This window comes from Carya illinoinensis, chromosome 5, assembly GCF_018687715.1.
Source record: "Carya illinoinensis cultivar Pawnee chromosome 5, C.illinoinensisPawnee_v1, whole genome shotgun sequence".
NCBI classification, from domain to species: Eukaryota; Viridiplantae; Streptophyta; class Magnoliopsida; order Fagales; family Juglandaceae; genus Carya; species Carya illinoinensis.
In genome coordinates, this window is record NC_056756.1 from 19172551 (window position 1) to 19197557 (window position 25007).

The window sequence follows — 25007 nt, forward strand, 5'->3', positions numbered from 1 at the left end:
TAAATTGCCACCCTTGCGCAAAGCCCATTGCACATTGACACATAGGTAAGGTTTATATAAAATTTTTTTGTAACTAAATTATATTTTGTAAAGAAACCCAAAATATAGTGTTGTATTTAAAATTGATTTTCTTTTGCATGATCAAGTTGTAGGACCACCGAGATTTGGGACTTGGGCTTTCGTATTCCACTAGAGTTAGGTAATTCACGTGAATCAAGTTTGGAAAGCATCAAACCATTGGCATGACACGACTCTGTTGAAAATAAAATAGAAAGTGACCTAAAAGCCAGCTCCAATTGTGTAAATCCAAGTTTGAAACAAATTATTTTACCAGTAGTGCTACATCCACTGTAGCACGAGACGGGTCTCGAGAAAAATAAAAAAGTTTTTTTATTTTTTATTTTTTTAATTTATTTTTCTATATTCTTAAATAATTTTTTTTAATTTTAGAATTCTTGCTATTTTTAATACTTGATATATCTAAATAAAATCAGAAGTATTGAAATCATTATTTTAAAAGAAATATTTTTTCATCAAATATTTTTTCCTCATATCATTTTGAAAAATAATAAAATTAATTATTAAAAAATTAATTTTTTTCATATAAATTTTATATTTACTATTTTTTAAAGAGATTATGATGTATTTGTTACTCTACGATTATAAATATTATTTTATTTTACAAATTAACATAATTTAATATGAGTCATTAAATTATGATATGATTTTTATTATAAAATAGTCAGATCAATTTATAAAATTCTATTTTATGTAATACAATGTTTCACTATTTAATAATGTTTTGTTATATAGTCAGTTAAATTTATTATTTTATATTAAAAAAATAATATAATTAATCACATTAATAAATTATAAAGAGTATACAAAAGTTTTAATATAAATATGTTTTCTTTATCCCTCTGCTTTATATAAAGGCGGCGCAAACTGCAAGATCAGAATAGCTTGTGCGGCTTTACAAAGCCGGCCATTCTACTAACGCCAGGTTTTGGGGTTTTAGCGAGCGAGAGGAGAGAGCCATGGCTGAAGACGGTGTTGTGGCGTCTACGGATTTTCCGGTGAAGAGGCAGAGAGAAGTTGAGGAAGATAATAGTAATGGAGTCTCTGCTTCCACTGTGTCATCCATGGAGCTGGAGGGCAACAAAGACCAGCCTGATTGTATATCCTCCGTGATTCCTGGGTGGTTCTCTGAGATTAGCCCAATGTGGCCTGGTGGGGTTTTCTTCCTCTCACTGTTCGGAAACCCCATCTTTGTTTCTTATAAAATACTGAAGAAAAACATTTGCCTTTTCAATCTCATTTTATCTGTAAGGATTCTCCGCGACCAAACAGGGCATTTATTGTTTTCGTTAAATACAAAAAACAATAGTCTTTTGTATACTATTGCCTGTGGGGTTTATGCATAAATGGTTATATGTATGGTTAGTGATGTGAGCGTATTATTTTGTTTTTTAGACCTAGTTCGATGATTTTTTGTTAAATCTGCCTTCAGATTTTGTCTTTGCTTTGAATTTTGATTATAGAATGTTTACGTAGTTTTATTATTTGTTTCGTCCTCGTTTAGTTGTTTTCTCCAAGGGTATTGCTTTGTTGAACTCGAAAGAATGGATGACTATTTCAAATACTGTATTAACTTTTTGCTTTTTTATAGTATCACCGTGCTCTCCTTTGTTTAGGATTATATATCGTGGGTTGTGGCCAATGAGCAGCAGTAGCTAAAGTGGTCCCTCCTTTCCTTGAAAATGGGTGGAGGACGGGGTTGTGGAATAAGCACTTTCTGTTTGCGTTCATGACTTACCAATAATTTTTTAAAAATAAATCCTCGTCCTTTTTGTTTGTGTGCAGATTTGAATTGTCTTTGATCTTCTTTGATATATGAATATATCATATTTCTGTTCGCAAATGATCTTAACGAGCCCTTTCCTGGTAGCATTTTCATCTAGAATGTACTTGTTATTCGTTAATCATTGCTAGACGTGTATGCGTGGGTGTAGGGGGTTGAGTTAGGTACTGATTATTTTGTTTATTTGACGAGTGAACCTGTCTTGTGCCACTCCCTGTAGTCTATGTGCCAATCAATTTATTAATTTGTATGAAGGTAGATCTTCGGCAAGCTATGATTTTAGATTTGCATGCCAATATAACTCTTAAATACATGTTTCATGGTATTTCTCCATTTATAGTGTCTAGGAAGCTGAAGTCCTGGTATATACTGTAACTAAATATGATTTTTAGCATTATAGTGCATTTTCGTTCTTTTTACATTGGCATATTCCACACCCCCCCCCCCCCCCCCCCCCCCCCCCCCCCCCCCCCCCCCCCCGCGGAGCTATTGATACCATAAAATCAGTCTTTAATTGTTAACTTGAATCTGAACTGTCTGATAATATGCAGGAGAGGCACATTCCTTGAAGGTTGAGAAGATATTATTTCAAGGAAAATCTGACTATCAGAATGTCATGGTTTTTCAGGTTCATAATGCTCAAGGATTATAAAAATCATATTTTTTCCACCTTTATCTGAGCTCCCTTGTCATTAAACTCTGGTCTTGTATTTTTTTTTCATATTTTATTTTCAGTCATCAACATATGGAAAGGTTCTTGTTTTGGATGGGGTGATTCAGCTCACTGAAAGGGATGAATGCGCATATCAAGAAATGATCACTCACCTTCCACTTTGCTCTATTCCAAACCCAAAGAAGGTCTTCATATACTCTTGGAACAAAAGAAATTACTTGAAATACTTTCATTTTCTTCATGATGATTTCACTCATGTGCCAATCAATCATTTGCTGATTAGAGTATATTAGCAGTTCCAAGGCTGGAACCTTGGTGACCTGTGTGATCCATATATCATCTTATAATCTGTTTGGTGCATCTCATTTCATAATTTTTATATATCCTCATGGCATACTTGTAAAGATGGTTTGTATAGTTATACATGATGAATAGAGGCTTAACAGCACTAGTAATATGAAAAAGACCTTGAAATGATTAATGAGGTTAATTGGACGCATTGTCATAAGTTGCACCACTCTGAGTGTCTTTGACTACCTAAAAAATATTTTCTAAGCCTCTTTTTCCCCTTATCATTCCTGAGAAAACTGCAGATGGTTATTTATGGTTATTTATTATTTTTTTTTGTTTGTTGGTTTTTTTTTTTTTTTTGTTGGGGGGGGGGGGGGGGGGGGGGGGGAGCACATTCATAACATCATAACATAGAGAAACTGTAGATGATTGCTTAAATTATTCCATCTCATGTTGTGACTGCTTCTGAAGTCATACACTTTGTTGATATGGTGAACAAATAGTTGACATAAACATATACTTTTTTTTTTTTTGTTTCCTAGTCTTTTTGCTTAACTCAAAAGTTAATGTTTCTCCAGGTTTTGGTTATTGGTGGAGGAGATGGTGGAGTTCTGCGGGAAATATCTCGCCATTCTTCTGTTGAGCAGATTGATATGTGTGAAATTGATAAGATGGTTGTCAATGTGAGTAATGAAGTGATGAAAAAACACAAAATATTCCTTTTTACTATCATAAGGTCAGAAGCTCATGAAAATAGCTGGTTGAATCCGTCACTCTGACATTTTCTTTTAACACTGAATGAATTTGCATGTAAGAAAACATTTTTTCTGGCCAGATCTCATTTATACATGAGTGCTGGTGATTACGTATATCTAGGAGTTGTAGTCATCATGGAACACCTATCCATCAAGGTGCAGCCTAGTGGTCAAACGGGCTTGGGATGAGCTGTGGACATAGACATCCTAAGCTGAATTCTGTACTAAGAGTTAACTTGATGCGCGGTGCTAGTGTGCGGGGTCGTATTTTCATGGTTTACTCCCCATGGTGGGTCCAAAGGGTCCTACCTTGGTGAGGTTCCCCATCATAAAAGAAAATCACCATGGAACAATTATTTCATTAGTTGAAATTTATTTTCCCCCTTTTCCAGGTTTCCAAACAGTATTTCCCTGACATAGCAGTTGGGTATGAGGATCCCCGGGTGAATCTTCATATTGGTGATGGTATGATCAGCTAATTCTTTTTCCCCTTTCTCCTTATTTTGATAAGCATCGATTTTGATGAACTCTTTCGTACTGGTCCAGGAGTTGCATTTTTGAAGGCTGCTCCTGCCGGATCTTATGATGCGATTATAGTAGATTCTTCTGACCCCATAGGTAAGACTATCTCTGCAGCCAATTGCAGTTCTCTCACTGGGAACACGGGTTTTGCCTTAGAATATACAAGTTTTCGTCTTCAGAAGAAAAGGAAAAACACAAGTCTTCTGTTGGTTTTGATCAGGTCCTGCACAAGAGCTTTTTGAGAAGCCCTTTTTTGAATCAGTGTCAAAGGCACTTCGGCCAGGGGGAGTTGTGTGTACTCAGGCAGAAAGTATATGGCTTCACATGCACATAATTGAGCACATAATGGCAAACTGTCGCCAGATATTTAAAGGCTCTGTTAACTATGCATGGACCACAGTGCCTACATACCCAAGGTATGCTTTCTGAAGCTTATTTAGTAATCCTTTTTCGGCTCTCTCTCTCATCAAACTCATTCCAAACAGATAGTGTATGTGTTTGAATGCGTCTTTATGCATGCATGCATGCATGAGTGTGTTTGTTTATGGGTGTGTATGTAGCAGAGATAATTTGGTTTTCTTTTTGTGCTAGACTGAATTGCTAGGTTATCATAGGTTTGGGGTTAAAATGTGCAAGTTGTTGCATGTCCAGGATTTACTCCCCAGGGGTGGGGGTGGGTCTGACCCTGCTTTGGCTCCACGTCATTAAAAAAAGTGCAAGTCGTGACTTTGGAGACTACCTTATTTTTTATAAAGTGGTTTCTCTGGATGTTTTTAATTTCCGATATAGGGTTATTTTAGCACTTCAGGCCTGGCTAATATTGGTTAGCATCTGCATTGTGATTTGCTCTGTCGGTGGGTGTGTTGGTGGCAAGATGATGCTGACGTTGCTTTTATTGATGTTTGTGTTTCAGTGGGGTGATTGGTTTTATGCTGTGTTCTACTGAGGGACCCCCTGTTGACTTCAAGCATCCAGTGAATCCAATAGATGCAAATGACGCTTATAACAAATCCAAAGGACCCTTAAAATTTTACAACTCAGAGGTGCGATTCTGCTGCATCCCAAAAGTGACTTTAATCATAATGTTCTCCTGTCTCATTTGCTTGGTTCCTGTTATTTGCATGCATTAAACATTTTCTTTATGAGTCGTTCTTATTTTCAGATTCATACAGCCGCTTTCTGTTTGCCATCTTTCGCAAAGAAGGTGATTGAATCAAAACCAAAATGAGGAAAGTTTCAAGAATTTGTAGCAGAAATGGCGGTTGTATAGTGCCATTTATCATCTTCACCGCAATGGTCCATCTAGCAGAGAACAATCGAATAAGTCATGGTTTAAATTGATGTTCCGAGTAGTTTTTGCAATTAATGTCATTCCTAGGTGTTAGTTTTAGTTATAAAATTTGGTGGCCATTCAGAGATCTTCAAGGATTTTTGTATTTTGTTTTTTGGTAAGTCACCTCCGTTTCTTGAGGTGTGATTCAACTTCTCTCAGTTATTACTAATAATGTCGTCTCTATGAACTTTGTGCAAGATTACTGCAATCTCTTTAGAGTTTTCAAACTGAACAGATGTGAAGTTCTTTATAGTACTCCAGTATTCTGCTGATTCGAATACGACGGATTAAAATCTATTGAGCTTCTGAACGGGACCCCATCACATATTATTTATCAATTGGTAACTTTGTATTTCGATTTTTGTCCTAACACAAGGAATTCATGAATCTTTTAACAAAGAATTGAATAAAAGTGGGTGTCAATCACCTTCAAAGGTTTTTGACATATAACGACCCCTAGGGACCCTCTTGACTCTTTTCCTGAGAGAATAAGCCCCCCCTCCCTCCATGTGAGATGTTCCCTCACATTTCCCAGTGTGGGAGGGGGTTAATTCTAAAATTGTGATAGCTCAGAATTTTAATTTTTTTTTAAAAGAAAAAACAGGTAAAATACATAGAGTTATTGGTCGTTTTATCTCTCGCATAAATTTCAATGAGATATTAAGATAAATGAACAAGAGAAAACATAATGTAGTGAACAGTTGGAACCATATGTTGATTTCAATTGGTAAGGGAAAAATAGAAAAGGAAAGGTAGCAAAAGTAAATACATGGAATTAGGAACCGACTCCCTATACTTCTTCTCTTCCCATGATAATTATACATCAACAGCTTTGATTTCTCTTCCTACTTCCTCATTAAATTTCTTCTCTAACGTCCGCTTCTTGCAATCATAGAAATATATCACACAGACCACCCATTTCAGCATATTCCCCAAGCAAAACAAGCTAACATGCACAAGAATTTCTGTCCCTCCTCCATAGCATCCAAAATAGAGGCATGGCAACCTTAAACCCTGTTCCCAAACATAGAAAACAAACATCAAAAACATCCCTCCCCGCTCAGAACCTTTACTGAAATAAGCAGAAAGGGCCAATGCCTTAGCCCCATATGTCGCCTCCAACATCGAGATGACAATACTCGTATGCCACACGGCACTCCATTCCATGAATTTTGTTAGCAGTGCTGTAAAAGCCGCCCCATTAAACACTGCAAAGAAGACATGAAGGAAAGTGTTTCTCCAAGTAACATCGAAGTTTGTTGCTAACCATGTCAATCCGAGTATAGCACAAGTTGATAAGATAAGAACTTAAAAATAAGTGATAAAAGTGCCTCTCATTCTTGCTCCGTGAATGGGTTTTTCTATCATCTCCTTGAGAGTCATTGGCCTCTCTTCTGCGTATATCTTTGATGCCAAATCAACAGTCACAATAACTGTGAAAAGCTTAAGAAGATGAAGGGGCACCAAATAAAGGAAACAAAGTTGAAGAACAAATTCTTTGTTGATTCTTTTGGTTATAAGATCAGGTATCGACCACATATGAAAGTGATCCGCTGCCTGCTCCAGATTATATGGGATTTCAAGCACAGTTCTTTTAAGGAAAATTTCAAAGTAAACCATGAAGAAGAAAAGAGGCAGGGAAGTGAAAAGAAGGAAGATGATGAAATTGAAATTCTTGCAAATGATTCAGCTTCTTTAAGGATATCAAGCACCTCCAGTTTCTGGTTTGGCATAGCATCATCGTCCTCTGATAGCGTCGGCTCCAGCATGATATGATTGCCCTCCATCTCCGAGCCCTTCACTTGCAAACTGAGATGATGCCAAGATGAGTTTCGCCTTAACAGAGAGATCTGATGAGGGTGGACTTTGACTTTCTCTTGCCAATCAGATCACAGCGTTGAAAGTGGATTCCATCAGGGGGCAGATCACAGCGTTGAAAGTTTTTTAAAAATGAATGTGTTAAATATTTTGACATAAACATTAATTATTAGATCTTTAACTTTCTATGATCCACAATAATTAAATAATAATAGTTAGAAAACTTACCTCTTTGCATTATAGTTTGATAATGAATCTGACCTGACTATCAGAGAAGGATCGACACCCTAACAACTTTATCTCCGCGTTTCTTTCGATGGCTAGAGGTACAATAATGTTATAGTTGAGAACCCTTTAATCTTTTAATGTTATTTATAGACTTATGGCCATCGTGAAATCTAGAGACTGTGTTTCATTGTGATTAGGTATAGAGATATTCTAGTGTGCATTGTGATTAGGTATATAGATATTCTAGTTCCACTGTAACTCATTTAAATTAAGTGATAAGATTGAGTTAATCTAAACCCATTAGGTATGGGTGTGTGAGACATAGAGTTTTAATAAAACTCTTACATTCTCCTACTTGGCCCATATGCCCATAAAATAATAATTTTCTATTCATGAGTTTATTACAGGAAATTAACCATATTGCACAAATTTATTTCCAGAAACTTTCATAACTCAAAAAGACATCACATGAGTTTCATAATATCAATATCAGATCAACTACCAATGCGAGTCATGGTGGTCTTTTATTACATAACCGACAAATTCTCTCTGATGTACCATAACACCAGTAACTAATTTAACACGATCTTTAATTGGGACAATTAAGGCCAATAATATGATGCATTGGGTTCCAATTCATGTTTATTGTAGACATTATCTTGTCGTCATTCATCTACACCATTTAATGTACATATAAAGTGGAAAGCCAAGAAACCGAAACAACCATACTAAATATCTTTCAATGTCCAGTAACAAAATACTCAACATATCAAAGATCTTTGTAACATATTCATGTTATAAGCATAGAACCCATTTTTTCAACATATTCTTTAAATTATAATCATTAACATACTATTGATATGGACATATTAGTTTCTGTACTTTCTCCTTAACATTTAGGTATTTAAAATGTTATTAAATACTCATCATTTGGAGAAAAATACTCTAAGGAATTCTTGTCATACATTCTTAGCGGCTTGGCTTTAAGTTGACAATTTCAAGATCTAAGATAAATTTCCTTAGTCAAATACTATATACTGTGGCCTCAAAGCATACCACAAACTCAATCACTATTACACATGAAATAGTAAGAGATTTGCCTCATACTTATCCATAAAATAGCAAAATATATAATCATAACTGTATTTTTTATCATTAGAGTAATCCCACAAAATAGGGTTTGAATATTCAGTTACCTTAAGAGTATCAGTTCTTCTAAAAATAACAATATAGTTTTTAATTTCTTGCAAATAACTTTGCACTCTTTTCATAATTTTTGGATCTAACATCCTTGGGTTACTTTGGCAAAAACCAAGGATGCCGACTGAAAAACTGATATTCAACCTTATACAAGTTTGTGCAATCATCAAATTCCTTATAACAATCATATAAAGAGTTTTTTTAACAGCCTAATTAATTTTAGGACATTATAAAATATTGAGCATGTCGCATTTTATTTTTGAAGTATCTATTAACTAATAATTCTTTATGCAAAATCTTTCAAAACTTTATGCAATTATATCGAGACAATTCTAACAGTTATCGTTTTAGTATTAAATTCAATCCTAATTACGAATGATGTCTTATTCATAATTTTTTATTTAAAGTTCTTTAGAGACATAACTTTAATGTCATATTACAAACCATGACTTATACTTGCCAAAAAGTCATATACATGCATGACCATAAATGCAAATATACTCCCACTGACTTACAAGTATATGCATTAACAATAAATATTTTTCTTAAATCCAACATAGTATTGGTATTATCAAATTTCAGATACCAATTTTCAAAAAAACTGTTACCTTTTATATGTAATCTTTTTATTCGTTTCTTATAGACTTCAAACTTTCACTCTACAATTGTTTTTCACATCTATTTAATGTAACTCTAGACCATAATAAGCTACTAATGTCATAGTGATCATTAATGAGTTCTTTCAGGTTAAATAGTGTGATGACCCGCTTTTACACGTACTTTCATTGAAGGGTTATTTTTAATTTAATTAATATATTGATTTATTTATTTTAAATTATTGTGTTTTAAATTGGTTTTAATTTATTTGATGTTGTGTTTAATTTATTTTAGTTGTTTTATGTTTTTAAAATCGTTTTCGGCGGAACCGTTTTTGGTTTCTGAAGTGAGGACTGGACCTCATTTTTTTCCCTTATCTTTTCTTTTCTTTTCTCTTTTCTCTTTTTCTTTTTCCTTTTTCTTTCTTTTTCCTTCTTTTTCTTTCTTTTCGTCTTCTTTCTTCTTCCTCCTCTCTCGCGTGCGCACAACAGCCCCTTTTCTCTCCTTCCCGTCGCCGCCTGTTTGTCAGCCCGGTGCGCAGCCGTCTGGCCACCGTGTACTACACCACCCCCACCATTCTCTTCCCCTCCCACCAGAGATCATCCCCACCAATTATCGGACCAGCCGTTAGCCGCCATGCACGGTTGGAAGTCACGGCACCTGCCCTGTTTTTTTCCCCTATTGCCGGTTGCTTTCGCAGCCTAGAACCGCTGCTCGCCGGCGGCGTGGCCTACACCACCCACCCAGTTTTCTTCCCCTCTCACCGATGAACATCCCCACCAAGTTTCACCTCCATCCGAGCCACCGTTAGCCACCACGAGCTCCTCCAAGCCACAAGGTTTTTCACCGATTACGGCGCCATCGCACCACCTCCGGTCACCATCTCTTCATAGCTTCTTCCCATACCTCTTGTCGTCCTCCCACCCATTTCTGGCCTCGATCCATTGCCGGAGCAGCTCCCACGAGCTCAACTCCGTTCAGCCCCTTTAAGCTCCTCCACTGCCGTTTCCACCATCACCCACAGCCAAAACTCGTTTCCTTTAACTTCATAAACATCTCAAGACCATTCCCTATCAATTTCGTGCCTTGGTTTTTCCCCATTCAAAAGTGGGTAATTTATTACCCACGGTCATAGGGTAAATTACACTGTTACTTTGCTTTTCTTCCGCTGTTTGCAACGCCGCGAGCTTTCGAAAAATACCGTATAGTGCTGTAAGTATTTTCCAAACTCTACTTTTAGATTTAAATATATTTTACTCTTACAATAATTATTGGATTGGTTGGTTGATTCCAGACTGAATCCGAGGAGTTCAGGGGTCGGATGGATTGAGGACGGAGTTGTTGGGTTGATGTTGATGTTTGTTTGAGATATTTGTGCCTTGATGTTTGCTTTGTATAGTGCACGCATGTTCATGTTTAAAAAGGAAAAAACTGGGTTTTTCGTATAGGTGCATGTATGTACATGTGTTTGAAAAATGAAAGCTGGGCTTGTAAGCGAGAAATGATTTATGGTATATGTGAATGGTTGTACTGACTGGGTTGAGTCAGAGGCACGTGTAAATAGGCAGGGTGGCACCCATTCAGGACTTCACAATCCCACTGTGCCACCGACCACCTCCTTTACACCACTGAGTGTGGAGCCACGGACCACCACACACGCTGCTATACCCACACCCATTGGTTACATAATCCACAAGGTTGCCATGGTTTTCTCTCTACACTTCAACTTTCTCCCTGCTACCATATACAACGTAACAATAGAGAGGGAAAATATGAAATAACATAAGTAGATGCATAGTAAAAGAGAAAAAACCAAAATATATTAATGAGTGTCAGTGTATACTTCTTTCATAAAAACGCAAATTTGATGTTTAAAACATTGTCATTATTTTACGTGTCAGATCAAAAACATAGTATTTTTAATCGACCCAATATAACAAAACTACAGATACACACAAACATATATTCACTATTTATTTTATCGAGACAAAAAAAATCTATAACTTAAAGCTCTAATACCACATGTTAAATATTTTAACATGAACATTAATTATTAGATCTTTGAGTTTCTATGATCCACAATAATAAAATAATAACAGTCAGAAAACTTACATTTCTGCATTATAGTTTGATAATGAATTTGACCTGACTATCAAAGAAGAATCATCTTAACAACTTTACCTCCGAGTCTCTCCCAATAGTTAGAAGTACAATAATATTGTAGGTGAGAACTCTTTAACCCCTCAATACTATTTATAGACTTCTGTCCATCATGAAATCTAGAAATTTTATGTCTCGTTAAATTAAGCAATAAGATTGAGTTAATCTAAAACCATTAGATATGGTTGTGTGGGACATAGAGTATAAATAAAACTCTTACAAAGAGAACTACTAGAGAGATTCTAAAACCTGACTAAGTTATTATTTTTTTCCCTTTCACTCCCCCAGCCCCATTCCCCACTCGTTCTTCTAGCATAGTCCAAGTTTCAACATCGGTGAGGGGAAACAATGATGAAGATCGGATGTTGGTGGCAGGGTGAGGAAGATGGTTGCAGTGAGGGGGCGACGTTAGTAAGGGATTGCGGCTAAAACGTTGATGAGGGGCTGCAGCAGCAACACTAGTGATGGGTTGCGGCAGTGTTGGGCTTGAGGGTTTGGTAAAGGGAGCGGGGAAGGGGGAGGGGCATGGGGAGAGAAGGGGAGAGGGAAAAAAAAAAGATTGACTGGCAGTAATGTGCTACGTTAGTTTGCTGGATCTCTTTATGCTTCTAGCATCTATTTTAAAAATATCATAAAAAAATAAATTTTTAAGGGTTTGTTTATAAGATAAATTACATAAAAATAAATGTTTTATCCCTCCAAACATTAATGTAATTTATTTTTATTTGTTTATAAAAATAAATTACAACCAAATGGCTGCATTTGGTTGGCAAGGCTACCTCAACCTATTTCAAATTAATCATTGATAGGACTCCCTAGCTACTTTTTCAACTTTCCATAAAAAAAAAAAAAAAAAACTTATCTCATCCTACTTCATACATTTAAACAAAAATCTCAATATATTTACATTCAAACACATCTCAATGAAATCCACAAATCACTACTATTCATAAATAAATTCAAATTATGTGAGATTCCTTCAATATCCAAACTTAGTTAATGGTTCTGCCTAATAGTGCCATGGACCCACAATGAAATTTCTCTTAGGACAGTTGCGAGCCCTATAGGCTATCAAATTCATTTATAATTAAGGTGGACTTTTCAACATGTTATTAGTTAAAGAATATAGAGAGGCCAAATCCGATGAATGTCGACTATGTCTACGCCTTTGGTTGAATATTCACACCTGATTCACCCTCTACACTAGGGGTGTTCAAAATTTCGAGACTTCCGATTCCGACCGATTTTCGCTCCGATTCCGACTCCGGCAGAGTCGGAATATTCGAAACTCGGAATCGGAATCGGAAGTCGGAATCGGAATCGGTACCCAGTTGGTTCCGACTTCCGCATTCCGACTTTCGATTTTTTTAAAAAAATAATCCAGCTGCAAAACGACGTCGTTTTGCAGCTGGAATACTTTTGCAAGTAAAACGGAATGGCGTCGTTCCATTTAAATGGGAATGACGCCGTTTTGAGGAAACTTCCCACTTACCTCAGTCCGGACGACACAGCTCACACTCACAGACTCAGTCACTCAGTGCTCTCACTCTCAGCCTCTCACGAGTCACGCCGACGGCCGATCTCCATTTTGCTCCACATACCTCTCACGCCGCACGCCACACGAAGCCGCCGCCCCCCACCGTGACTCTGTTCGCCGTAGACTGCCATCGCCGCCCCCCATCGTGACTCCGTCGGCCGAATCCGACCAGTTTTTTCCAAAAGGTAAAAACTGGTGACTCTTGTGTAATGTGTATTCTGAAATTTATTTAAAATTTTAAAGGGATTATTTGATGTATGGAATTTTTCTGTGAATGGTGAACTGAGTTGTGAAATGATTATGTATTGAGGAACCGTTTTTCATTTTCAGTATTTTATTTGTTTGTGATTTTGGACATTGAAGGCAACCTGTTTGTGGAAATGTCACAAAGAAACGGAATATACATAATAGTCGGAATTTTACTGTGTGAATTGATTATTGATAATACATTAGCTAAAAAATACTTTTACACAAAGAAACGATTTTTTTAATTAAATGGCCTTGCTATCTTAACAAGCATGAGGTAATTTGTGCATGGTCATCTTACTTGCAAGTGGTTCATTAAGTGGTGATGCTCACTAGCTTAATTTTTGTCAATAGGAGTGTTTATTTTGGATACTGCATTCTAGCAGAAGCTGTATACTCTTTTTTATTTTATTTTTCTAAAAAAAAAAAACAAACATTTACATATCAGCTCATTTATTTTATTTTTCTAAAACTAAATACAAACGTTTCATATTAGCTCATTGAGCAACACCTCTGCAGACGAAAATCCATTTACATTTCAAATATGGCAAACTGTTGTTTCCACTTTCCACCACCAGAAAGCCTTTTAATCTCTTTCAGAATATTATGCGGATCAAGATATTCCTGTGAGAGTTACTTTTGCACCTTATTTTGCTAAACGATTAATTAAATTCTTGACAACACAACCCCTTTGTAAATGCATACATTGTCTTACTGCCAGAATATCTTCCCGAGCATCTATCAAAGTCCAATGACACGCTCTTGCCCATATAGTCAGTTAACCGCAACTCACTCGAGAATCTGATTCAAGATCTTCTTTTTTTCTTTTTAATATAAGAAAACCATTATATGAATAGGCATAGCCCAAGTTTACTGATTCAAGATCTACCTCAATGAAGTGCAAGTTCAAACATAGTTTCAGTTCATCAAGAATAGCTCTAGCTTCTGCCATAGTATTTGTCCCTTCTCCTCTGCATCTAAGGGACGAACTGATTTACAAAGACTGGAGTCCTGTTGAGAGGGGGGATGATAAATGGGTTGGAGACAAAGTCTCAGATATTAGCAGTTTCATGTGTAAAGCTTGTTCTCCTCACGGTAATGTCAAAGGCCCAGGCCCCCTTCACCCACTGGCTTACAATCCTTTTCAGCATTAAAGGATTTAGCATTGAGGCTGACACTCTACTAGTGTGCACTGGTACACCTAGCCTTCCTTGAATTGAGTAGCATTAAGCACTATAGAGTATAGCTTTTCTAGTTGCAGAGGCTTTGCAAGGAAAAACCACTGCTGAATTTGCCTTGTTCACTAACTAACCCAAAAGTTCCTCATCTTGGTTTAAACATCCCTGAGAAGGCTTTCAAATAGTTTTGGATCCATCCAGGATGACATTCTGACATAATTCAGACAAGCTGTTAATAGTCTTAGCATATCTATTAACCTATTTTATTGTTTGCTGTGTTCATCTATTCTGCCTTTAAGGACTTGTCTGACAATCATATCTACTAAATTGCATCACCTATTATATGTGTTAGATTCTTTTATTGTTTTTTTAATAAACTCATTAATTTGGTCTTCTATATATGTGTCAGATTTGAAGCTATGGAGGAAGAACCATATGGGACCCTAGAACAGGATCAAGATGCCACAATGCCGTCCCCAGCACTGAGATCGAGACCCTCTTCCAGAACACAAACTTCATGTACAAGTAGTCGATTCCCAATGCCGGTAAATATAGAAGATGAAGATACATTTCATGAGGAGGCTGAGATGGGTATTGGGGATGAGCCGGATGTACCACCTCCATCCGCGAGTGCCAAGCCACCACGTCCACGATCAAATAAAAAAAGATCGTGGACGTGGGAACATTTCACCAAGGTTGACGGTGATCCCTCGGAACCACACGCGGCTTGCAACCATTGTAGCCAAGAAGTTGGATGTCATTCAAAGAAACAAGGCACTACTGGATTGATATCACATCTAAATGGTTGCCAGAGGTATAAGATAGCGAAGGGATTGGCGGCCAAAGATCAGACAACGCTGAGTTATGAAACTTCTACTGCGACTGATGATACGCAAGTTAAGAAAATGGCTATCCCTCAATACAGTGAGAAGTTGTTGAGAGATGCGCTTGCCGAGATGATCATTGAAGATGAGATGCCTTTTATGACAGTTGAAAAAAGAGGGTTCCGAAAGTTTGTCAAGCTCATTGAGCCATGATTCCCAATGCCATCACGGTATACAGTGATGTGGGATTGTATGAAAAGGCATTTAAAAGAGAAGGCTGAGATGAGGCAAATGTTTGTGAGGACTGGCCAGAGAGTCTCATTTACGACTGACACATGGACGTCTATACAGAATGTTTCCTACATGTGTATTACAGCATACTACATTGACAGTTCATGGATTTTAAAAAAACGGATTATTGGATTCAAAGAAATCAGTGATCATAAGGGTGCATCAATTGGGGCGGCAATGGATGATTGCTTGAAAGATTGGGGAATTCAGAAAGTTTTGTGCATTACAGTTGACAATGCTAGTGCCAATGATACTGCAATTGAATGGTTCAAGCGGAATACGAGAGTGAGAGATGATGTCATCCGGGACCATGAGTTTATCCATGTTCGTTGTTGTGCTCACATAATCAACCTGATTGTGACTGAGGGCTTAAAAGATGTTGATGATTCCATTACAAAAGTCCGCAACATTGTGCGGTATGTGAGGGCTTCTCCCCAACGGTTGAAAAAATTCAGGGCAATAGAAGAACAACTTGGGATAAAACATTCACGGACGCTGTGCTTGGACGTTCCCACTCGATGGAACTCTACATATATGATGTTGGATGTGGCACAGAGGTACCAGAAAGTATTTGAGCGGATGGAGGTGGAAGATGGGGGCCTTAAGTATGCTTTGCTGGAGCCTGCCGGAAAGGGGCTCGGTCCGCCGGACACACATGATTGGACGAGTGTAGGATTTTTTGTCACATTTTTACAGATTTTTTATGATATTACAATGAAAATATTTGGATCCACATACACGACTGCAAACTTGTGGTTCAGTCAGATCTCGACACTACACCACCACTTGGAAGATGGTTGTGATGACCTTATCAGACTTCTATCTGGTATGGCTCAGAGGATGCTGTCCAAATATAATAAATATTGGGAGCAAGTTGAGAAGATAAATAGATTACTCTTTTTGGCTGTGATCCTTGACCCCCGAATCAAGTTGGCCGTGATAGAATATTGGGCAAATTCCGTCCTTGGGGCAATGAAGGCTGCATCGTTTATTACATCGCTTAAAATTGATCTCGATGACTTGTACTTCCATTACAAAAATAGTGGACAGCCTTCATCTTCAGCGGGTATCTCACACGTGACTCCGACACCTCCCTCTGATGACTTTAGCCCAGTAGGTGCATTGCCTTGACACCGTAGGAATTACGACATCATGAATGAGTATCATCAGCTCGTTGCGTCGAAGAATATTATGGGGTGTACTTCAGAGGTTGAACGGTATTTTATGGAAGAGGTCGAGGCACCTAGTCCTGCATTTGAGATATGCATTTGGTGGAAGGCTAATTCTGTCAAGTATCCAATCCTTTCCCGTATTGCCCGAAATGTGCTAGCCATTCCTATTACGATGGTTGCATCTGAGTCGGCGTTTAGCACTGGAGGTCGAGTGTTGGATGCTTTCCGGAGTTCTTTGTCACCGTCAACTGTGGAGGCCCTCGTTTGCACACAGAACTGGATCAGTGATACACCCCTTGGACTAGATAGTATTGGCATTGACGATGAGAGCTATAGGCTTGAAGATGGTAACCATATTTTACTTGTTTTTTTATTATTGATTATTTTAATTGTTTTTATGATTATACTAATTTATTTAATTTATATTTTTTTATCATTTTACAGATGTAATTGTGAACCCCAGTATAGTTGCTGATGACTGATGGAGTATAGATAAAGATAAGTTGATATCAGAATTAACTTATTCCGTCCTTGGTATTAATGGTAATTAAATTTTACTTTTAATTCCGTTTCAATTTTCTGAATCAATATTTGGTTACATTTATTGATTGAATTTTTTTTTATCTTAATTTCAGGTACTTCAAATGACCAACTACGATGCTGCAAATGATGTTTCTTTTTTGGTTGAATCAAAATGTTTGTTCTTATGGACTGTTTAATCAAACTTTGAACTCGGCTGTTATTTCTATTATTCATTGTTTATGATCTTCTGAATTATGTATAATTAGCTCCTAGCTAGCTATAAAGGAAATATATAGTCAGACTTTTAATGAAAATTATATCAATCTAAATTTTGAATATGAAGATAATAATATTAATACGCAGATCGGTATGCAAATTCATTTGTATGTAACAAAACTCATGAGCCGAAAATGCGAAGGGAGCTAGCTAGATCATGAGCCGCCTATATATATAAGTACTATATCTCCCATAATGCAAGTCTCCTTAATTAGTAAATTAATCATAAATGGTAAAAGAGAAATGCTATGTACTAATTTCAAAAGTACAAATTAGTACATTAAATTTAATCATAAATTTAAATTAATATTATTTCAAGTTAAAATTTACTTTTTGATTAATCACATTAAACTAATACATAAATTAGTATATAATTAAATTTAAAATAAGATAAAACCTATCATACTAAAGAAGTCAGAATTCGGAATTCCGGCACCGATCGGAATTCCGAATTCCAACTAGAATCGAAATTCCGACGCATGTTCAGATTTCGGAAGTCGGAATTCCGACTTCCAAACAGAGTCGGACTCCGATTCCAGTCGGAATTGGAATCGGAGCTCGATTTCGATTCCGACAAAAGTCAGAATCGGAAGTCGGAGTTTCGATTCCGACTAAGTCGGAATCGGAGCACACCCCTACTCTACACATCCTATACTCACACCCAAAAATTGAAACAGGAATTGTAACCTTCCAATCTGTTGTAGTCAGCCTCACTGTGTACCGCACTAGCGAGTTTGCCATCTCCACAGCTTTCCCTTTTGCAGGCTGCTCCTCAAGAGGGCCCACTATTGATGTTGTGTTTTGTAGCTCGAGCAATTCCAGGGAAGCCCAACACCAAAACCTGCAACCAAGATGAATGTGGGCTTTGGGTTGGTTTGGGGCACCTTCGATGCTAAATTTAGTGAGTGATTCTCATGTTTGCTTGCGATTACTACGTATAAACCTTCCCATCGTGGCCCTAGCTTCCATTCTTCCTTGGTAGTCATGCCTGTCTACTTCAGCACTAGATCACCTACTTTAAAGGAATGTGGCGACCTGCTTGTTGAAGTACTGCTCTAATTTCCTTTTATTGTTTGTCGTTTGCATTGTTGCCTCTTCCCGCCTTTCCTCTAGGAGGCCCAGGCCTTCCTCTAATCTTTTGCTATTGATTTCTGGGTTGAAGTGCTGGACCCGGTATGTGGGTATCCCCACCTTTAAATGAATCACCGCCTCAGTCCCATAGGTGAGGACGAAGGGTGTCTTCCTAGTAAGGGTCTTGACAGTCAATTAGTATGCCTATAACAAGCCCAAAAGTTCTTTAACCCATCTTCCTTTATGAGCTCCTAGCTTTTTCTTAAGGGTGGATAGCTGAGTTTTGTTGGTTGCCTCGGCTTGGCCATGGGTGTCCCGGCAAGGAGTACTTGACTTTGATCCCGAGTTCTCGCACCTTTGTCGATAGCTGAAACAGTCAAATTGCTTCCCATTGTCTGATATGAAGCTCTAGGAATTTTGAATCGGCAGACTATCGATCTCCACAGGAACTTCGTGATAGACTGGACATTGATTTTTTCAAGGCCTCTAGCTTGACCCATTTCGTGAAATAGTCAACCACGATGACCACAAATTTTGCACATCCTTTGGTCTTTGGGAATGGGCTGATCAAATCCAGTCCCTACTGTGCAAAAGGCCATAGGATGGAGATCGAAGCCAGCTCCTCTGGTGGGCAGTGCAGCACGGGTGCCTACTCTTGGCATCTCGGGCACTTCTTTACAAAGTTCTCAGCATCCTGGAGGGAGTAAGGCCAGTAGTACCTAGCCTAAGTCATTGTCATAGCCAATGCTCTTCTACCTGTGTGGTTTCTACAGATTCCCAAGTGAATTTGAACTAGCACGTACTGAGCCTCTTCGGTCAGAGGCACTTAAAGAGAGGTTCAGAAAAGCCCCTTTTATATAGGATCCCTCCTAACAATGTGAATCGTGTAGCACTGTTCCTGACTTCTCGCCTTTCTATAGAAATTTCACAATGTCTATAGCCCACTAGGTGGTGACTGATACCTTGGCTTCGTTGGCATGGCGTCAACTGTTCTGACTATGTTGTGCTCGAGAAAGGGAAGCTCCTCCTGTCTAAATGCAGCCTTTGCCAACTGGTCTGCCTTCTGGTTCTCTCCCCTTGGGACCTGTCTAATGTGAAAGTAATGGAAGAGGTCACACTCCTCGCAATCTAGCTGGAGGTACTTCTTTAACTTCTCTGCCTTTATGCAAACTATCCCAACACCTGACTGACAACTACTTAAGAGTCAGCCCTCACCTCAACTTTCTTAGCCCCCAATAGTTGGGTGACTGACATCACTACTAGCAGTGCCTCATACTCGACTTTCGTTGTTGGTTGTTTTAAAGGCCAACTTTACTGCATAGTTGTGCTCTTCTATGTGATTAGTCACAATGTGCAGCCCAACACCCCCCGCCTACCTGGGAGGATGACTCGTCTACATAGACCTGCCAAGGCTTTTCCTGGGGTACAACATGTACTTCTTTTGCAAAGCTAATGAACACTACAACAAATCCTGCCAGCACCTGCCCTTTAATCATCATACGGGATAGGTACTCTATGTCAAATTCACTGAGCTCGATTGCCCACTTAGCGAGCTGGCTTGAGTGTTTGGTTGCTACAAGATCTTTTTGAGGGAAACTTCGGTGAGCACTTTCATTGGATGGGCTTGGAAGTATGGTCTTAATCTTCTTACGGTGACTACTAGTGCAAGCACCAATGTTTCAGTCCGCAGGTACCTGGCCTCGGCCTCGCAAAATGCTCGACTTTTGTAGTGGACAGACCGCTGTCTTTCCTTTACTTCATAGACCAATATTGTCGATACAGCATGCGACGATAAGGCCAGGAACACGATCAAGTTCACATTTGGCTTTGTTTGACCTAGGAATGAGGGTGGGCCAGGTAATTCTTCAAGTCGGTGAATGCTTCATCATAGGCTGGATCCCATTCCTAGGACTTCCTTAAGACCTTGAAGAACGGGAGGCATTAGTAGGTCAACCGAGCAATGAAGCGGTTTAAGGCTACCACCTGGCTGACGAGCCTTTGAACCTTGTGAAGATTGTGGGGGAGGGCATCCCTACTATTGCCTTGACCTTCTCTGGGTTGGCTTCAATTCTGTGCTCAGAGACCATAAAGCCCACGAACTTGCCCAACTCCACTCCGAAGGTGCACTTCAATGGATTGAGTTTCATTTGGTACCACCGAAGAACTGCGAAGGCTTCATGAAGTCTGTCAAGTTCTGCTCGGTCTTTCTGCTCTTAACTAGCAAGTCATCCACATATACCTCCATATTCCAGTCGATCTGTTGCTTAAACATCCAGTTGACTAACCGCTGGTAGGTGGCACCAGCATTCTTTAGGCTAAACAACATGGCCTAGTAATAGTATAGCCCTCGGTCTGTCATGAAGGTTGTCTTCTCTTCATTTCTTGGGCTCATCCAGATCTGGTTGTATCCAGAGTACACATCCATGAAGCTAAGGAATGATTTCCCGGCCATTGAATCCACTATCAAGTCAATGCGCGATAATGGGAAGTTGTCTTTTGGCCAAGCCTTGTTCAGGTTAGTGAAGTCAACACACATCCGCCACTTCCCACTTGCCTTCTTCACTAGAACCACATTAGAGAGACACTCGAGGTAGTGAGCTCTTAGATGAACCCTGTAGCCAGGAGACGGTCCACCTCCTCAGCTATGGCCACATACTTCTTGACGCTGAAGTTTTGACGCTTCTACTTTACTTTCCAGCCGTTGGGTCCATGTAAAAACGATGCTCAATGATGGAGTCATCAATCCCGGGCATCTTCTTATGACTCCAGGTGAACACATCCTTTTGTTTGATGAGAAGCAACTTCAAGGCCTGCCTTGGTTCAAGGGCCAGCTTACTCCTAACTCGAACTGTTCGCTTGGGCCTTTGTTGGTCAACCGAGACTAACTCCAAGGGCTCGTTTGGCTTTTCCTGCTTGAGAGCTTGCTCGTCTCAGACTTCCTCATCCCACTCAACCAGGTCTGGAGGTAAAGGTCGGCCCAGCTGCCTCCTTTGCTCCCCCAATCATTCCAACTTCCTTGACTTCATGCTTCAGCTCTTGAGCGTAGCACTCCTAGGCTAGCACTTGCTTGCCACGAACCTCCCCCACCCCCGATTTCGTGGGCAACTTCATCTTGAGGTAGTAGGTGTAGGTCACTGCCCTCAGGTTGTTCGAGGTCAGGGCCCTAGTATCACGTTGTACGAAGAGGGGGCCTTGACCATTAGGAAATCGACCATTGTGGCTGAGGTCCTGGGGGCCTTCCCAGACAGGACATACAACGTGATGACTCCCATTGGTTGAAAAATGTCGCCCGTGAAATCTTTGAGCGGCATGGAGGCTGGGCATAGTCGGTCTGAGCTGATCCCCATCCTAGTGAAAGCCTCCTAAAATAAGATGTCTGACAAACTGCCGTTGTCGATCAAGACTCTTTGGTTCGTGAAGTTTTCAATCTGCATAGTTACCACCAATGCATCATCGTGTGGGTGGAAGATGCCCTCCTCATCCTTCTAGCCGAAGGTTATCGTGTGGGTGGACGACCCTTCCCATTGTGAACACTTCTTCATACCACGCTCTTTGGCCATGTGCCCTCTAAGCTGATGAGGTGGTTTCTCCACTTACATATCCCCCAATGATGCGAATCTCTTCAATTGGGTCATCTAGCCTCACAGGACTTCTGCGCCACAGGCTCCTTCGAGCCTCTCTTCTAGCCCTTTGTCATCTCGAGCTCACACTCCGTTCGTGCCTTGAGCGGCCTCCCTCGCACCGCTCTTAATGGTCCTCCGACCACTTCTGCTAGTCCTATAGGTTCTCTAGCACTTCCCTACTCCGCCTTAAGGTATAGCAATCCCCGGTGTTATGCCAGTCTGCCAGGTGGTCGGCGCAATACTAGTGGCCCTTCTGGCCTCGCCATGGGCTCGGGGCTCGTTCCCCTTCTACAGCCCTTCTCATGTGCGTATGGGGCCTGCCGCGTGTCTGAGTTGGAGCTTCCCCCTTTCTCTTTGTCTTTGGTGCTCCTTTCTTCCCTCATTCGTAGCTAGGCCCTCCCTTTTGTCTAGTAGCTTATTTGTCTACTTGCTCTAGCTCGGACTATCGCTAAGTTGTTAGGGCCTCAAGGGTGTCTTCAGCATTGATGAAACCGTCAGCTGGGTCCATAAACTCCCTTAGGGTTGTGGGAGTCCTCCACACTATCTCAGCCATGAACGGGTTCCGAGGCCAGATCCCTTCCAGCAAGGCTGCCTGATTGAGCTGAATTATTGCGTTTTTAATGCTTTTGGAACCAACATATATTAATTCTTTCATTAATTTATCATTGGTTTTATATGGAAAAATGAATAAATCAAAATTGTGATTTTAATTGATTAAAAGCATGAATTTCTGCTCTAATTTATCAATTGTTGATTAATATGGATTATGGTACATATCGCTCGAGTAGCAGCTTCTGGCCGCTCGAGCGAAGTCAGACAGATTCAATCGCTTGACTTCTGCTCGACAGTGGGCTCGAGTGAGTTGCGGGAAAAGAGATCGCTCGAGCGGAGACATTTGGCCGCTCAAGCGAATTCAGGCAGAGTCCAACGCTCGATGTTCGCTCGATAGGCCGTTCGAGCTAACTTAGGCAAAGTCGAACGCTCGATGTTCGCTCAACACTCCGCTCGAGCGAATATCGTATTTTACAGATCAAGGTTTATTCCGCCGTCAGGTTATATATATGTTTTTTTTACATCTTAGGACGGACCTTTGGCTGGAAAACTCGGTTTTGAGTAGAGAAACACTGAGAATTCATTATTTTTCATTGATTTTTATTCAGATTCGTTTTGAGGAGGATTCATACAATCGATCATTCACGCAGCTACACAATTTCCACTGGATCATTCACTCACACTGCAGCAGATTGAAGAACTCCTTGAGAGATCCAATTGCCACTGCAGCTCAGCCTCCTCCACTGCTTCGAATCTTCATCTCCATTCAATTGGCTTGATCTTTTCAATTCCCTACTTGCTATTTCATTTCAGTTTTAAGTTTCTGAATTATTTTGGAGAATTTTGATTTAGACGTTTGAGTAATTTATTTGTTATTCATTTAATTCATGTTATTTATTTTTATCGTTTAGTTAAGCTTTCATTTTAATAATGATTACAATTACGATGGTTTAATTTGAGAATTTGTGATTTGAATACAATGATGAACCCTAGAACATTGATTTTGTGGCTTTTCAATTTTCAGTGCATGTTTTGTCAATTACTTCCTAATTTAGTTTAATTCTTAATTTAGTTTTATTAATTTCTGAGTTTAATCTATTAGTCCTTTACATTCCAATCCGACAATCAAAATCTAAAAACATGAATCTAGTCCATGACTAGTACCATTTTCCATCCATTGCACATACCATCATTTTATTTTCTCTTTGTGAAATTTTTCACCCTTTTCAACGAATTTGATTTTTAAGTAACTTTCCCTGAGGAGACGATCTAGAAATTTATTCCTAATTATTACACGACATCCTCCTGCACTTGGAATAGCTTTAGTGCTACTCATTTTTGAGTGAGTCACTGCCAGGGTGCTCTTCTCATCCCGGTCATCCATTGTAATGCCTATCCCAATTGAACTGGGAGAGGTATGACTTCAGACTCTCACTATCTCGTTGTTTCACTGTCAGGAGGTAGTCAGCCGGGAGCCTCCTCTTCCCACTCGCCATGAACAACATCATGAGGAGGTTGGCCAGCTTGTCGAAGTTATCTACGGTCTTTGATGGTAGGGATCCAAACCAGGCTCGTGCGACTCCTTTTAGTGTTAGTGGAAAAGCTCGGCAAGCAATCTCTCTCAGAAAGCCATGCAAGGTCATGTGGGCCTTGAACCATAGTTTTAAATTCCATTCCATTTTGGCCATTCCAGCCAGAATTTTTCGTTCTAATGTAGTATCCAGTATACTAAACCTCATTATTCCTTCTTGCTCTAAATTCTGGTCTATTCCGATTCATTTCAGGCATTCCGGTCAAATTCCAGCCATTTCGGTTGGAATTAGATTCCAAGCCTTGTTTTGTTTTGGACTGTTTTTGTAATTTTCTTGTGTTTAGATGACATTTTTGTAAATTTTAAATTCGGATAGTATTTAATTAGTTCTAAAATATAAAATGTATTTATATAATTTTAATTTCTTTTGTAACTTTAAATATGTCCCCTCACTCTTGGATTTTATTTTTGTGACTCTTTACTCATGGTCATTTGATCCTTATGACTATTCTCTCGAAAAACAAAAGCTCTATTTCTCCTAGAGTTCTATCTGCATCTCCCAGTAGTGCTACTAGATAACTTTCCACAAAATTTCAAAGCTCTTCCTCACTAAGAATACTCCTCCCATGTATATGGAGCAGTTGATTCATCAAACAGAAGCTCTCTCTTGGGAAGGTTTTAATCTTTCCCCTGAAATCGAACAAGCAAATAGTGATTCTGAGTTACCACTCATTGGTAGGATAGTT

At 39.1% G+C, this 25007-nt stretch overlaps 1 protein-coding gene across 1 annotated transcript; it reads left to right on the forward strand.

The window, feature by feature from the left end:
* Window positions 1-926: 926 nt before the first annotated feature.
* LOC122311531 (spermidine synthase 1-like) lies at window positions 927-5667 on the forward strand. Its single transcript, XM_043126120.1, has 9 exons — window positions 927-1230; window positions 2413-2489; window positions 2597-2719; window positions 3404-3508; window positions 3973-4045; window positions 4127-4198; window positions 4323-4518; window positions 5016-5145; window positions 5265-5667. The coding sequence occupies exons 1-9, from the start codon at window positions 1038-1040 to the stop codon at window positions 5328-5330; spliced, it is 1035 nt and encodes a 344-aa protein (XP_042982054.1). The 5' UTR covers window positions 927-1037; the 3' UTR covers window positions 5331-5667.
* The last annotated feature ends 19340 nt before the right edge of the window (window positions 5668-25007 follow it).

What these genes read in the sequence shown, in the direction of transcription:
- LOC122311531 (XM_043126120.1), top strand. Translation starts at nt 1,038, where the DNA reads ATGGCTGAAGACGGTGTTGTGGCGTCTACGGATTTTCCGGTGAAGAGG. An exon ending in TTGATAAGATGGTTGTCAAT is followed by an intron (nt 3,509 to 3,972) that starts GTGAGTAATGAA and finishes CCCCTTTTCCAG; the next exon opens with GTTTCCAAACAGTATTTCCC. An exon ending in TAAAATTTTACAACTCAGAG is followed by an intron (nt 5,146 to 5,264) that starts GTGCGATTCTGC and finishes TCTTATTTTCAG; the next exon opens with ATTCATACAGCCGCTTTCTG.